Source organism: Trichomycterus rosablanca, chromosome 1 (genome assembly GCF_030014385.1).
Source record: "Trichomycterus rosablanca isolate fTriRos1 chromosome 1, fTriRos1.hap1, whole genome shotgun sequence".
Lineage (NCBI taxonomy): Eukaryota > Metazoa > Chordata > Actinopteri > Siluriformes > Trichomycteridae > Trichomycterus > Trichomycterus rosablanca.
The window spans coordinates 44,696,564-44,711,633 of NC_085988.1; the positions used below are offsets into that span (position 1 = coordinate 44,696,564).

Here is a 15,070-nt window from a genome sequence, read left to right on the forward strand (position 1 = left end):
CTTTTATACTCCCACTGCCTGTTACAGAATGTTCTAGAAGTATAAATTGGGTTAGGTCCACTACAACAACTTAGGCCATTACACTTCTACTATCAGTGCACGTGTAAGAAGAGGAAACACCTACTCTCAGCAGTTTTTCACAAGACATCTGTGTTCAACACTCAAGGTCATACCAGGATAGTTTCACTTATTATTTATTTTCCACTAAGTTATTTTCCACTAAGCTCTACAAACAATAGTGAATCTAATAAGCATATAAAAGGTGAATCCAAAGTCAACAGAAAACTCAGTTTTCCAAACACCAACAACATCAGTAGGTCAAGTCAATAGGTATAAAAGGAGTTCTTCCTGCGTCTGTTAGTTGGTATTCCAGTATCTCCAGGTATTCCGGGTTCTTCTTACCTACCAAATACATGCAGAAGGTGAATAGGCTACTCTACTCTTAATTGATCCTGTTTGTGTGGATAAATTGGTGAGTGTGTGGTGTCCAAAATGTATTCCAGCTTTGTACCTAGTGGTGGTGCTGGACTCACTGCAACCTCCATGAATAACTCAATGGCCTATTGATCAATCATTGAACTTCTGTCCTGTTCTGAGGATATCTAAAAGTGCCATATACTTTTTTTTTATCTTAATTTACAGGGCCCCCTTTTTTCAGGACTGCCTCTGCCAGTAACACTGAAAAATATTTTGACGACTGGTTTTACATGCACTTTCTTATTTCATTGTAAACATGTTATAAATGTAACTTTTTCTGTATTCAGTATTCATAGATTTCAAAAACATCTGCCATTATAGGACATCACACACCTACCCATTCACTCACTCACTATGCTGGGTGTAGTTTGGGGTTGCCAGTTTAAGGTTTTAAGAATACCTAGAGGTAGTATGGTGGCACACTACCCACCGTGCCACCATTGTAAATTGATTAGTTTAACTAAGAAACTTGTTTGCTCATAGTCAGACTTGCATAATATGTAGTGCGTGGTAAGAGGATGGTCAGCAACAAGATGAATGACTGAATGCAGTAAGAGGAACAATGAATGAGGTACAATGAGTTTAAGGTAGCCAGTCCAACGTTTGAGAATACATAGAGATAGTATGGTGTACTCAAAGGAACCAGCGTGTACGCGCCACACTTCTCATACAATGATCTGAAGCAATGTTTGAGTCAATGTCCTTACACTACCCATGGTGCCACCATTGTGAATTGGTATGTTTAACAAAGAAACATGTTTGCTCCTAGTCAGACTTGCATTATATGTAGTGCATAGAAAGAGGATGGTCTGTAACAAGATGAATGGCTGGATGCAGTAAGAGGAACAATGAATGAGGTACAATAAGTTTGAGGTAGCCAGTCCAACGTTTGAGAATACCTAGAGGTAGTATAGTGTACCCAGAGGAACCAGCGTGAACACTACAGGAACGCGCCACACTTCTTATACAGTAAATTGAAGCGAGGTTTGAGCCAATGTCCCCACACTACCCACTGTGCCACCATTGTGTATTGGTATGTTTAACTAAGAAATGTGTTTGCTTGATATGAAGTGCATAGAAAGAGGATGGTCTGTAACAAGATTAAAGGCTGGATGCAGTAAGAGGAACAATGAATGAGGTACAGTGGGGCCAAAAAGTATTTAGTCAGCCACTGATTGTGCAAGTTCTCCTACTTAGAAAGATGAGAGAGGTCTGTAATTTTCATCATAGGTACACTTCAACTATGAGAGACAAAATGAGAAAAGAAAATCCAGGAAATCACATTGTAGGATTTTTAAAGAATTTATTTGTTAATTATGGTGGAAAATAAGTAAGCAAGCAAGATTTCTGGCTCTCACAGACCTGTAACTTCTTCTTTAAGAAGCTCTTCTGTCCTCCACTCGTTACCTGTATTAATGGCACCTGTTTGACCTCGTTATCTGTATAAAAGACACCTGTCCACAGCCTCAAACAGTCAGACTCCAAACTCAACCATGGCCAAGACCAAAGAGCTGTCGAAGGACACCAGGAAGAAAATTGTACACCTGCACCAGGCTGGGAAGAGTAAATCTACAATAGGCAAGCAGGTTGGTGTGAATAAATCAACTGTGGGAGCAATTGTAAGAAAATGGAAGACATACAAGACCATTGATAATCTCCCTCGATCTGGGGCCCCACGCAAGATGTCATCCCGTGGGGTCAAAATGATCATGAGAACGGTGAGCAAAAATCCCAGAACTACACGGAGGGACCTGATGAATGACCTGCAGAGAGCTGGGACCAAAGAAACAAAGGCTACCATCAGTAACACACTACGCCGAGAGGGACTCAAATCCTGCAGTGCCAGGCGTGTCCCCCTGCTTAAGCCAGTACATGTCCAGGCCCGTCTGAAGTTTGCCAGAGAGCATATGGATGACCCAGAAGAGGATTGGAAGAATATCATGTGGTCAGATGAAACCAAAATGGAACTTTTTGGTAAAAACTCAACTCGTCGTGTTTGGAGGAAGAAGAATGCTGAGTTGCACACCATACCTACTGTGAAGCATGGGGGTGGAAACATCATGCTTTGGGGCTGTTTTTCTGCAAAGGGGACAGGACGACTGATCCGTGTTAAGGGAAGAATGAACGGGGCCATGTATCGTGAGATTTTAAGCCAAAACCTCCTTCCATCAGTGAGAGCATTGAAGATGGAACGTGGCTGGGTCTTCCAGCATGACAATGATCCCAAACACACCGCTCGGGCAACGAAGGAGTGGCTCCGTAAAAAACATTTCAAGGTCCTGGAGTGGCCTAGCCAGTCTCCAGACCTCAACCCCATAGAAAATTTGTGGAGGGAGTTGAAAGTCCGTGTGGCCCAGCGACAGCCCCAAAACATCACTGCTCTAGAGGAGATCTGCATGGAGGAATGGGCCAAAATACCAGCTACAGTGTGTGCAAACCTGGTGAAGACTTACAGGAAACGTTTGATCTCTGTCATTGCCAACAAAGGTTATGTTACAAAGTATTGAGTTGAACTTTTGTTATTGACCAAATACTTATTTTCCACCATAATTTACAAATAAATTCTTTAAAAATCCTACAATGTGATTTCCTGAATTATTTTTTTCTCATTTTGTCTCTCATAGTTGAAGTGTACCTATGATGAAAATTACAGACCTCTCTCATCTTTCTAAGTAGGAGAACTTGCACAATCAGTGGCTGACTAAATACTTTTTGGCCCCACTGTACAATAAGTTTGAGGTAGCCAGTCCAACGTTTGAGAATACCTAGAGGTAGTATGGTGTACCCAGAGGAACCAGTGTGAACACTACAGGAACGCGCCACAGTTCTTATACAGTGAATTGAAGCGAGGTTTGAGACAATGTCCCCACACTACCCACTGTGCCACCACTGTGTATTTGTTTGTTCAACTAGGAGGATGAATGACTGGATGCAGTAAGAGGAACAATGAATGAGCCATTAAGAAGCCTAAAGACAGAAAACAAGATATTCTGGAGAAACACTATTCATATGGTCGCCAAGAGTTGGAATCGACTTGACTGAACATAACAGCAACTAAAATGAATTACAGCAGTTGTTACCTCTGCTTAAATTCTATCTCTACCTGGCACCATGGCAACCCATAAATATTAAATAGCTCTGTAAATCCTCTGAGGAGATAGCTTGATGAACTGAAGGAGTCGCCTTGCTTTTGAATGACTACACAATTGCAGCGGATAGAACACATATCACATTTAGCTGATAAATAAACATGATTGTGTATTATAATGTATAGATACAGACTGGCTCTGCGTCATGTTTGCTGTTCCAATGATTTATTGGCCAGTAAGAGCAGGCTGAGGCGGGCAGGAGTAGGAAAGAGGGCAGGAACTGATGCGGGTATACTGGAGTGCCACTGAGGAGGATGCTGGATACAGGACACAGGGCATCCTGTCGATGACGTCACGTCAGCTGCATCAGTCGGAGGCTGGGATACATATTGGCTTTCATAAACTCGCCCGTTTCAGCTGGAAAATATTCGTTCTAACGCAGTTCATCAAAGGTGAAAAAAAAAATCCTACATCTCTGTAGGAAAATATGGCTGCCCAGGAAGTGCAGCCGAGCGAGACCATGTCGAAGCTGAAATCAGAGTCGGAGACGCTCAAGACGAAGCTGGAAGAGGAGCGGGCCAAACTGCACGATGTGGAACGTAAGTACACCACCAAATGAGATATTTTTGCCCTATTTCTGCTTTTATACAGTCAATTTATTATTATGTTTCAAATAAGTAGACCTAAATTGCTTCTGCGTAGGAGGAATTCGTGTTTTTGTACATTACTGATACGCAGTGGATATTTTTAGCCTGTGTTTACCTATATGGATATGATGCGCTTACTACATACTACATCCTACTGTACTAAATAGTATGCTATGTTAAAATAGTACGCATCCTGTGGCTACAACTGGTTGCACAGTATGATAAGCACAGTGTTTAGTGTTTTTTTTTTTTAATCGTATATCGGTTATCTAGCCAGTAGCCTAACATTTTGAGTGGAACATTTGCATTAATATTTAATGGCCTCAGCCTGACCAGGGTCGCAGCAAGCAGTGAGGTTCAAATAAATACAAAGCATCACACACTCACCCAATCACTCACTTAAATGAGGCGGCTTATGGAAGAATCACACAAATTCACACCTGATCCCGTTTCCACGCGTGTCCATGTAAACGTGTGACGTTATTTTCACGTCATTTTAACCTTATTTTAAGTGTCAACAATCAATATGTGTAAAGTAAAACTACATTTAATGCTTTTAGTGGCAGTAACTCACCTCCCAGATTTTTAAATGCTATTTTTCTTTTAACCTGTGCATTTTTTCTAACTAAACCAATCACAAAACGCCTTTTAAGGTTCAGTTTAAAATCATTTCTTTACTTATTTTAGAAAAGCTATTTTAACTCAAATTTAAAACTCACATTCACACACTTTCTTAATTTTGGTCATTTATTGCTAGATAGACTTTTCCTTTCACATTTCTAAGTAAAATTACTTCTAATATTTTGTTTACCTTATAAGCCTGTTTTTATTATGAGCTACTATTGGCAGCTAATATCTGTTAGCTCTGCCTGTTACCATAACTTAGTCTATCTATTTTTTTGCATATTTTGAGCATTTTGCATTTAATAAAACTAAAATAATAAAACTTGATAATTAATAATTCATTGTTTCCTGATGCATTATTTAAAAAAATCTGTACCACCACAGCCTCTGCTAGCTCCCAGCATCATCTTAGATTTAGTAGGCTTTGGTATAAAGACTCGAGACAGGTGCAATGTTGAAAATCTCTCTTTAAACAGGATAATCAGTAATTATGTTCCAAAAAGGCATCTCATTAGCTTATCAAACATCTTTAATGACATCACATTAATCCATGGCGCTCATGTGGCGCAGGGGCCTATTACGCTAGGCCACCATCAGCCGGCTAGGCAACAACTTACAGACATAATTGGCTATGATTGTGGGAGGGTGACTAAAGCCATGTAATGGATTGCCACCCTGTCCGGGGTATTCCTGCCTTGTGCCCAGTTTTTAATGGTGAAACCAGACCCTGATCAGGATAAAGCGGTTGATGAAGATATAATAATAAAAATACATTAATCCAAATGTTGTGTTTTTATTAATATACTGGGGTACTGGGATCCCCTTACAACACTCCCCCTTCAAATCAAGCTTTGAGTATAGCTCTGGCTTTCATTATATGGCTAAAGTCATGCCCACCCATTATGTTTTACTGCCCCCACCCCAGTCAAAGCAGTCTTTAAATGGTCTAAAGCCCAAATTGTGTAAAACAACATATAAATTGTCTAAAACAGAGATCTATAAATAAATTGATGCAAATATTGCCAAATTTTTCTTAAACATGAAAGAGTAAAGATATTACCATACAAAAAAAGCTAAAGAAATCCTTTATTACCCAGTGCATCAGGTGGCAGAAAGGGTGGAGGCACTTGGCCAGTTTGTAATGAAGACGAGGAGAACACTAAAAGGCCATGGTAATAAAGTGCTCTGCATGGACTGGTGTAAAGACAAAAGAAGAATTGTGAGCTCGTCCCAGGTAATCACCACATTTAAGCTTCTCCAGCTTGACTTCCTTCTTCCTGTATAAATGCAGTCTTGAGCTATGAATAAATGGCTTCTACACCCAGCGTAATGCACTGTGTATCCCTCAGGGAGCCACTTTCTCTACAGGAAATGACTTCAGCAGCTGGTTAATTGCTGTGGCTTTAATGTAGATCGTACGCTGTTCATGACCCTCAGAGACTTTTTTTCCTACAGTGCTGTGAAAATATGTTTTATTCATTTTAATGTATTATAAGATTAGGCAAATTAATTGATACATTGTAGATGTATATTTACAGTTCCTATAGAAAATGATGATACCCTGTTGAAATCATTGCTTTTTGACACATTATATCATGAAAGTAAAAAGCAAATTAGTTAACTTTATTCACACATTATAACCCTCATCATAATTAAAAAAAAATCTGATAAATTATGATAATTTATGCCGCTCAGGTGGCGCAGCGGTAAAAAAAAGACACGCTGCAACCAGAGCTGGATTCTGAGTACCTCGTATCGAATCCAGCTCTGCCTTACCGGTTTGAGGCTGAGTGGCTGTATGAGCAACGATTGGTCGGTTGCTCAGTTGGGGGGTGGGACTAAGAACTGGATGTGGGTCTCTCTCTGTCAGAATGCGATTACGACCTCTGTCGGCTGATTAGAGGCGCCTGCACAGAGATGAGGAAGAGTGCCCTTATGGTGTGTCTCTCCGCATGCAACGCTAGGTGGCGCCACACTCATCAATGTGTGGGTGGCAAAAATGCATCCGGCTGCTGCCCATGTTTCGGAGGGGATATGGGTTAGCTTCGATCTCCTCGGTCAGGGCAGGGTTCAGCATAGACCGAGAAGAAGCACGATGCAAATTGAACAATTGGATGAGCTAAAGGGGGAGAAAAAGGAAAAAAAAAAAAAAAAAAAAAATATTATGATAATTTTTTACAATTATAATGTATTTAGTAAAATACCTGGTTTGTTTAAGTAATCATTATAAACCTGCTCAGGTATAACCAATCACCTTCCAGATCCCACACCATGTAGGAGTAAACAGAGATAAGTTTGATAAATGGAGTATTGCTATGCAATTTTTCAAGGTAAGAGACCTTGGGTTAACTGGGTTAATGATGTTTTTTTTTGTTCTGTAGGATGGAAAGGTGATAGTGTGGGATGCTTTTACAACCAACAAGGTAAATTATTTACAGTATTGCCAGACTATTTCAAATTCATTAATTTTTTTAAGTATATGTGTATATAATTAGGTTTCTTTGTTTTGTAGGAGCATGCAGTGACTATGCCATGTACATGGGTGATGGCCTGTGCTTATGCGCCTTCTGGATGTGCAGTAGCATGCGGGTGAGAACCTTGCCCTTTCCTTATTTCCTTTTACAGAAATGCTATGAAATGCCCAGAATTATGTATTTGCCATTACAGATAAAAGGCAGAAGTGTACATACACTTGTAGGGGACATGTATGTCATGGTGGTCAACCTCTTCTGTAACTGAATGATTAAAACACATATTTCTTTGTAGGAAATGAACAAATGTGTATTCGTTATTCGTCCACTCGAGCAGCATCTGGCATGTCTTTTCTCTTTGTAACTTGTCTTCTAAAGTGAGCTGTTTGTGTTTTGCAGTGGCCTTGACAACAAGTGTTCAGTATACCCACTATCCCTGGATAAGAATGAGAACCTGGCAGCCAAGAAGAAGTCTGTGGCCATGCACACCAATTATCTGTCTGCCTGCAGCTTTACCAACTCAGACATGCAGGTCCAAAACCTAAACACTGAAAACAATGTGTCTATAAATTCCAAAGAATTTATAAAAACTGTGTGATCAAGGAAATGTCTCATTGATTTGCTTCTTATTTTAGATCCTGACATCGAGTGGTGATGGAACTTGTGCGTTATGGGATGTGGAAAGTGGGCAGCTGCTACAGAGTTTCCATGGTCATGCAGCTGATGTGCTCTGCCTGGACCTCGCCCCCTCTGAGACTGGCAATACCTTCGTCTCTGGGGTTAGAATTCCAGAAAATATCAGAAATACATCACAGATGTGTCTCTTTCTTCCTTTTATATTCTCAGGACGGCATAGTGACATGATGTGGTACTAAGCAGAACAGTGACTCCAATCATTGTTAGTAAGAGGTAGCCATTTCAGTTATGACAAGTGCTTTTGAAAGAAAGCTTGGAGCACCCAGACAGACACATGGAGAACATATCAAATTCCTTACAGACAGTAACAAGAGGCTAGTTTAAGCTGGGTGCCAGAAAATAAATATAAAAAAAGAGTTTAAAGTGTTAAACCAAATCAACCAGGAAAGGAAAGAAAACAAGATTGTATTTTTATAATAGGAAGAACTATTAAAATATGAGTAGTGACATCAATAGTAGGGATGCACCGATCCGATATTAAGATCGGATATCTGTGCTGATATTACCAAAATGAGATAGATCGGGTATCGGATAATTAGGCCGATCCATGGGGCCGATACGCTGCCTCAGTAGAGAGGATTCTAATAAGTCAATATTATTCGAACGCGCTACTTAGACAGCACTTCCATCGGGTTTCGCGTTTAGCATCTTGCCATTAAAACCAATGAATTGAGGTAGCACAGCACGCTAACGTCAATATAACACCTCCCTTCAGGTACCGATAACGGTTACATTTCCTGACAAGCCCGAACTTGCAAATAAAAACACTCGGTACAAGTTTATACAGGTTAAAAATCAGTAATATTTTATTTACGTTTGATAATAACTCCATTCGTTTGTCCGCACTGTCAGCCATGTTTATTTTTCTGTGAGAGAAAGAGAGAAGATTTCGAACAGCCTCCTTCTCGGGAGCGCGCACAGGATGACGTAAAATGCGTTCATGTAGAGAGCTCCCTAGCTTTTCGAACAGTGTTTGATTACTGATTGTATTGTACCAATGTATTCGTTTATTCTCAGGTTCTTCTTCCGCTGCTAGATTTTGAATTACTGTTTACACTACATATTTAAAAAATAAGATTGATTACTGTTTGTGTAACTACTTCAGTTTCAGCTGATACATTTAATTAACACTTAAGAAGTTTGCCTTTTTTATTTAGAATTTGAATGCTGTGCCAAGGTCCTGCACAATTGTTTATTATTTTATTGACAAATAAATAGCAGTTCAGTACATTTATATCTGTGTTAATTATATTTTGTTTTGCAAACTTAGTAATGTTTAAGTCAATCCTGATGCCTTAAGTCTTTCCCACATGATAAAGTATACGGTTTATTAATTCAACAATGGTATCGGATTGGTATCGGTATCGACCGATATGCAAAGTATATGTATCGGATCGGTATCGGAACTGAAAAAGTTGGATCGGTGCATCCTAGCAAGTGACCTGATGCACAAAGTCAGATGTTGTGAGTTCAGTTCCTAATGACCATGACTGGGTCTAATTTCTAAGAGGAAAAATGGCATTTCTGTCTCTTTTAGCTGTCATTTTGGTAGATCATTTATGGCATATATCTTTTTTCTCTTCTGTTTATTCAACAATACCATCTATGAAATACGATTTTTGAAATACATAAAAAAAACAGCAAAGCTTTGTCATTTCCAGTCCTATAGGCATTGTTCTTGTGTGATGACCTGTTATTTTTCTCCTTTTTGTCTTAGGGCTGTGATAAAAAGGCCAATGTATGGGATATGCGTACAGGACAGTGCATCCAGTCATTCGAGACACACGAGTCAGACATTAACAGTGTGCGGTGAGTTCAGCCTCTGGCATATCCTTTTGTCTGACCCATAAGCTTTTCAGTGGAATCAAAGAGGGTTTTTAGTTTTGTTATGTAGCAGATAATACTTACGCCGTTACATGCCAAAATGGCTTTTTTGTTTTTATGACTAATGAATATTGCTTTTCTTCTATAGATACTATCCTAGTGGGGATGCATTTGCTTCTGGCTCAGATGATGCTACTGTGAGTTTTCTCCTCTTTCGCATCCTAATTTGGCTGAATATTGGTGCCATTGCATTTTTATAAAAAAGTTTCCTCACTTTTTAAAACTCTATTTATTAAGAATTTTAAAAACAAATGACATCACTTTTCTACTTAGTCACCGGCTGTTGCATTTTTCCCAGCGTCGTACCAAATGCCATCAGCATAAAATGTTTTGGTTGAGCGAGTAGCCACTGATGCATAGCTGCTTTCATGTCATCATCACATAAAAATCTTCTTCCCCTTAAAGTTTTTTTGAGCGGTCCAAAACGGTGGAAATCACATGGCGCTAAATCCGGACTAAGTTCTCTCTCAGTCTTTCAACATGATGAATTGCTACTCCTCCCGCCCTCACCATTTCTAACGAAAATATAAAAGTGCGGAAACTATTTGAAGATCCCTTGCATAATAAGAATTGAATGTGGCAAACAGAATTATTTGCTGATTTCTGCTGAGTTGTCTGAGTTAAAAAGGTACTATCCTAATTCTTGACATAATTGTCACAGGACCATGAGCTTGATATACAGTGTATCACAAAAGTGAGTACACCCCTCACATTTCTGCAAATATTTCATTATATCTTTTCATGGGACAACACTATAGACATGAAACTTGGATATAACTTAGAGTAGTCAGTGTACAGCTTGTATAGCAGTGTAGATTTACTGTCTTCTGAAAATAACTCAACACACAGCCATTAATGTCTAAATAGCTGGCAACATAAGTGAGTACACCCCACAGTGAACATGTCCAAATTGTGCCCAAATGTGTCGTTGTCCCTCCCTGGTGTCATGTGTCAAGGTCCCAGGTGTAAATGGGGAGCAGGGCTGGTAAATTTGGTGTTTTGGGTACAATTCTCTCATACTGGCCACTGGATATTCAACATGGCACCTCATGGCAAATAACTCTCTGAGGATGTGAGAAATAGAATTGTTGCTCTCCACAAAGATGGCCTGGGCTATAAGAAGATTGCTAACACCCTGAAACTGAGCTACAGCGTGGTGGCCAAGGTCATACAGCGGTTTTCCAGGACAGGTTCCACTCGGAACAGGCTTCGCCAGGGTCGATCAAAGAAGTTGAGTCCACGTGTTCGGCGTCATATCCAGAGGTTGGCTTTAAAAAATAGACACATGAGTGCTGCCAGCATTGCTGCAGAGGTTGAAGACGTGGGAGGTCAGCCTGTCAGTGCTCAGACCATACACCGCACACTGCATCAACTCGGTCTGCATGGTCGTCATCCCAGAAGGAAGCTGACGCACAAGAAAGCCCGCAAACAGTTTGCTGAAGACAAGCAGTCCAAGAACATGGATTACTGGAATGCCCTGTGGTCTGACGAGACCAAGATAAACTTGTTTGGCTCAGATGGTGTCCAGCATGTGTGGCGGCGCCCTGGTGAGAAGTACCAAGACAACTGTATCTTGCCTACAGTCAAGCATGGTGGTGGTAGCATCATGGTCTTGGGCTGCATGAGTGTTGCTGGCACTGGGGAGCTGCAGTTCATTGAGGGAAACATGAATTCCAACATGTACTGTGACATTCTGAAACAGAGCATGATCCCCTCCCTTCGAAAACTGGGCCTCATGGCAGTTTTCCAACAGGATAACGACCCCAAACACAACCTCCAAGATGACAACTGCCTTGCTGAGGAAGCTGAAGGTAAAGGTGATGGACTAAACCCAATTTAGCACCTGTGGCGCATCCTCAAGTGGAAGGTGGAGGAGTTCAAGGTGTCTAACATCCACCAGCTCCGTGATGTCATCATGGAGGAGTGGAAGAGGATTCCAGTAGCAACCTGTGCAGCTCTGGTGAATTCCATGCCCAGGAGGGTTAAGGCAGTGCTGGATAATAATGGTGGTCACACAAAATATTGACACTTTGGGCACAATTTGGACATGTTAACTGTGGGGTGTACTCACTTATGTTGCCAGCCATTTAGACATTAATGGCTGTGTGTTGAGTTATTTTCAGAAGACAGTAAATCTACACTGCTATACAAGCTGTACAATGACTACTCTAAGTTATATCCAAGTTTCATGTCTATAGTGTTGTCCCATGAAAAGATATAATAAAATATTTGCAGAAATGTGAGGGGTGTACTCACTTCTGTGATACACTGTACAGGTGACCACATTTGCCAACATTATTAAGAAGATTAAGGCCACTGAGACTATATGCCTAGTGGTGTTTTGGGGTTGTTGTTCTGCCTCAGACACTGGGCGCCTTGAATCTGTGCAGAATACAAAGTTAGAAGACTGTCAAAGCATTTTGGAACAAAACATACAACCCAGTGGCAGAAAGCTGTGCCTTATTAGCATAACATAGATCTTCATGGCCTGCTATGAGTCCTGATTTAAATCATTTTAAATTTATGAAAAAAAAACATTAAACGGAAAGAGCTAGAACAATTTACTAAAGAAGAGTGGTTTAAACTACCAGCAAAGTGCAAAAATGCTCAATTGCGGGCATTGACTCCAAAGGCTGTGCTAGAAAATATTAAGTTGGGGGTACCAATATTTTCATCCATGCCATTTTAGTTTGTCAGAATTAATGCTTCTGTTCAATCCAATGTGAAATAAAAATAATGGATACAGTACATCTGTTGGTTTTAACCTAATTTAAAGAAAACGTTAAGAAATGAATGAAAGTGCAGAGAAAAGAAGGTGGAAGAGCATGGTTGGCGGGTTGGCAGGTTGCCAGATATACATTTACAATCACATACTTTTCCTAATATCATTTGAGGTTACGAAATGATTAATTAATGAAATAAATCATTGAAATTATTCCTGTGAGAGATGAATATTCTTCTGCTGCCCCTTTAAAAACTTTTTGTTTTTTAGTGTCGTCTGTATGACCTGAGAGCAGACCGAGAAGTGGCAATCTATTCCAAGGAGAGCATCATATTTGGAGCCTCCAGTGTAGACTTCTCCCTCAGTGGTAAGTGCAATTAATATTGCCATTTAAATTGTGTGTACTGTTGCAGCCACAATGACATAAACTAAAAGTTTTATTTAACTAATAAAAAGTACAAAGAAAACCTTTTAAGTGTTTTCATTAAGAATCCTAATTGTATTTTATAAATATAAAAACACTAAAATGAGTTGTGACAGAGGCAAAATAAGACAGTTATACAAATAACACTGTTCTAGAAGGTTCCACAATTAAGTTTAACTGGTAACAGGTGAGGTCATCAAGATTGATAATGAAATGAGCATCCACTAAAGACTTAGTCTTTGCAAGCAGGAATGGGTCATGGTTCACCACTTTGTGCCAAACTTTGTGAGAGAATTGTCAGTCAGTTCAAAGACAATGTTTCTTTAACCATTTACAGTTCATAGTATCATGGAAAGATAAAGGGAGTTGGAAATTTTTTTTTGAATGTGTATGACCATTGAGCCCTCAGGTGGTCATGCTACCATGATGGACTTAGGCTTAGGGGTACTTTGGAAAATCATGCAGTAATGCAACCAGAAACTGTATTTGCACAGAAAATCTGGCAAGTTTTCTGAACCAGAAGTTATCTAAGATAAACAGAAAGACAGTAGAAATATGTCCTTGTTTTGGGGGGAAAAAAACTTTGTATGTGCCAAAAATGAAAAAAGACCACACAGACTTTTACCAACGAAAAGTGCAAAAACCAGCATCTGTGATGGTACGGGTTTGCATTAGTGTCCACAGCATGGGTGATCAGCCTATATGTGAAGGTATCTTTAATGTGGAGGCTTATATTGGTATGTTGGAGAAACACACGCTGCCACCAAGACAATGTCTTTTACCAGGACTGTATCTATTGTCGATTTTAACATAGTACAGCAAAGTTCAGTGGGCTATAATTAATTTACAGTAATGCAAAAGACTATCAATGTACAGAAAGTATTTAGACATACTAAGATTAATCAAAAAGAATACCATTTCTTTTTACAGCACTGTATTTTGTGTTATCATTGCTACACATTGTTGATATAAACTGTGTATTGCAGGAAGACTACTATTTGGTGGATACAATGACTACACCATCAATGTGTGGGATGTTCTAAAGGGAACTCGTGTATCTATTTTGTTTGGACATGAGAATAGAGTCAGTACCCTTCGAGTTTCCCCAGATGGGACAGCGTTCTGCTCAGGTTCCTGGGACCATACTTTACGGGTGAGACAGTAATGTACATACATTGCAGGGTGATTTATTTACAAATAAATGATTGTCATGCTTTCTGATAGAACAGCTCCCTGTTCAGACTGTATTAGCTTCCAGTTCTAATAGAGATGCTCAGAGAGACTCGCCCCACTTGCCTCTTATCTTACACTTTTGTCTTTGCAGGTCTGGGCTTGAGAAGTACATTTCCGGTCGAGTGAAATGCATTGCCTGTTAGGTGCTGTCTGGCATCATCATTGAAACAAGACTGACTAGAAGAACTGGAAGTTTAAAATGTGGGATTTATAAGAAATGCACAGTAGAATAAAAAACAGGATGAAATATTCAGACAGAGCACAACTTTATCTCAGTTTGTTAAATATATCCAGGACTGAAACTTGGCCAGAAACACACAATTTGATTACAATTGCTTACTATATTCTGTTTATCTTAGTAAATACTTTTCAAAATTTTATGGATTGCATGTATTTTGGGACAGGCATAAAAATTTTCTTTAAATCCATAGTACTAAAACAAACTGCATATGGCAAATGGCATTTGTGGTACCTTTGACTATGAGTCAAACTAACCAGACTGCTTATATGAAATGAATTTACATGTTTATACAGAGTACAGCTAGAAATATAATAATGAAGCTTTTATTTTACATTTGTAATTTAAAGATGCAGTAAAAGGTAATGTAGATGCCCGCTGTTCTATTGGTTTAGTCACAGCATAGTATGGACCTATATTATTTAAGCTACTGCAGTTATCTGTATACTTCTGCAATGTCACCTTTAGTCTGCAAAGGTCACACATTGGGGTTGGATTCCTACACAATTTCTTAGTTATTTCTTTTTTTAAATGACATTTAAAACTAAATGTTAAAAAGATGTAT

At 39.5% G+C, this 15,070-nt stretch overlaps 1 protein-coding gene across 1 annotated transcript; it reads left to right on the forward strand.

Annotated features, from left to right (window-relative positions):
• Positions 1 to 3,758: 3,758 nt before the first annotated feature.
• gnb5a (guanine nucleotide binding protein (G protein), beta 5a) lies at positions 3,759 to 14,520 on the forward strand. The gene is made up of 11 exons (XM_062993341.1): positions 3,759 to 4,165; positions 5,935 to 6,071; positions 7,219 to 7,260; positions 7,350 to 7,426; positions 7,708 to 7,840; positions 7,944 to 8,087; positions 9,722 to 9,813; positions 9,977 to 10,025; positions 12,881 to 12,977; positions 14,021 to 14,187; positions 14,359 to 14,520. Exons 1-11 carry the CDS (start codon positions 4,054 to 4,056, stop codon positions 14,368 to 14,370), a joined length of 1,062 nt encoding a protein of 353 aa, XP_062849411.1. The 5' UTR covers positions 3,759 to 4,053; the 3' UTR covers positions 14,371 to 14,520.
• Positions 14,521 to 15,070: the final 550 nt, after the last annotated feature.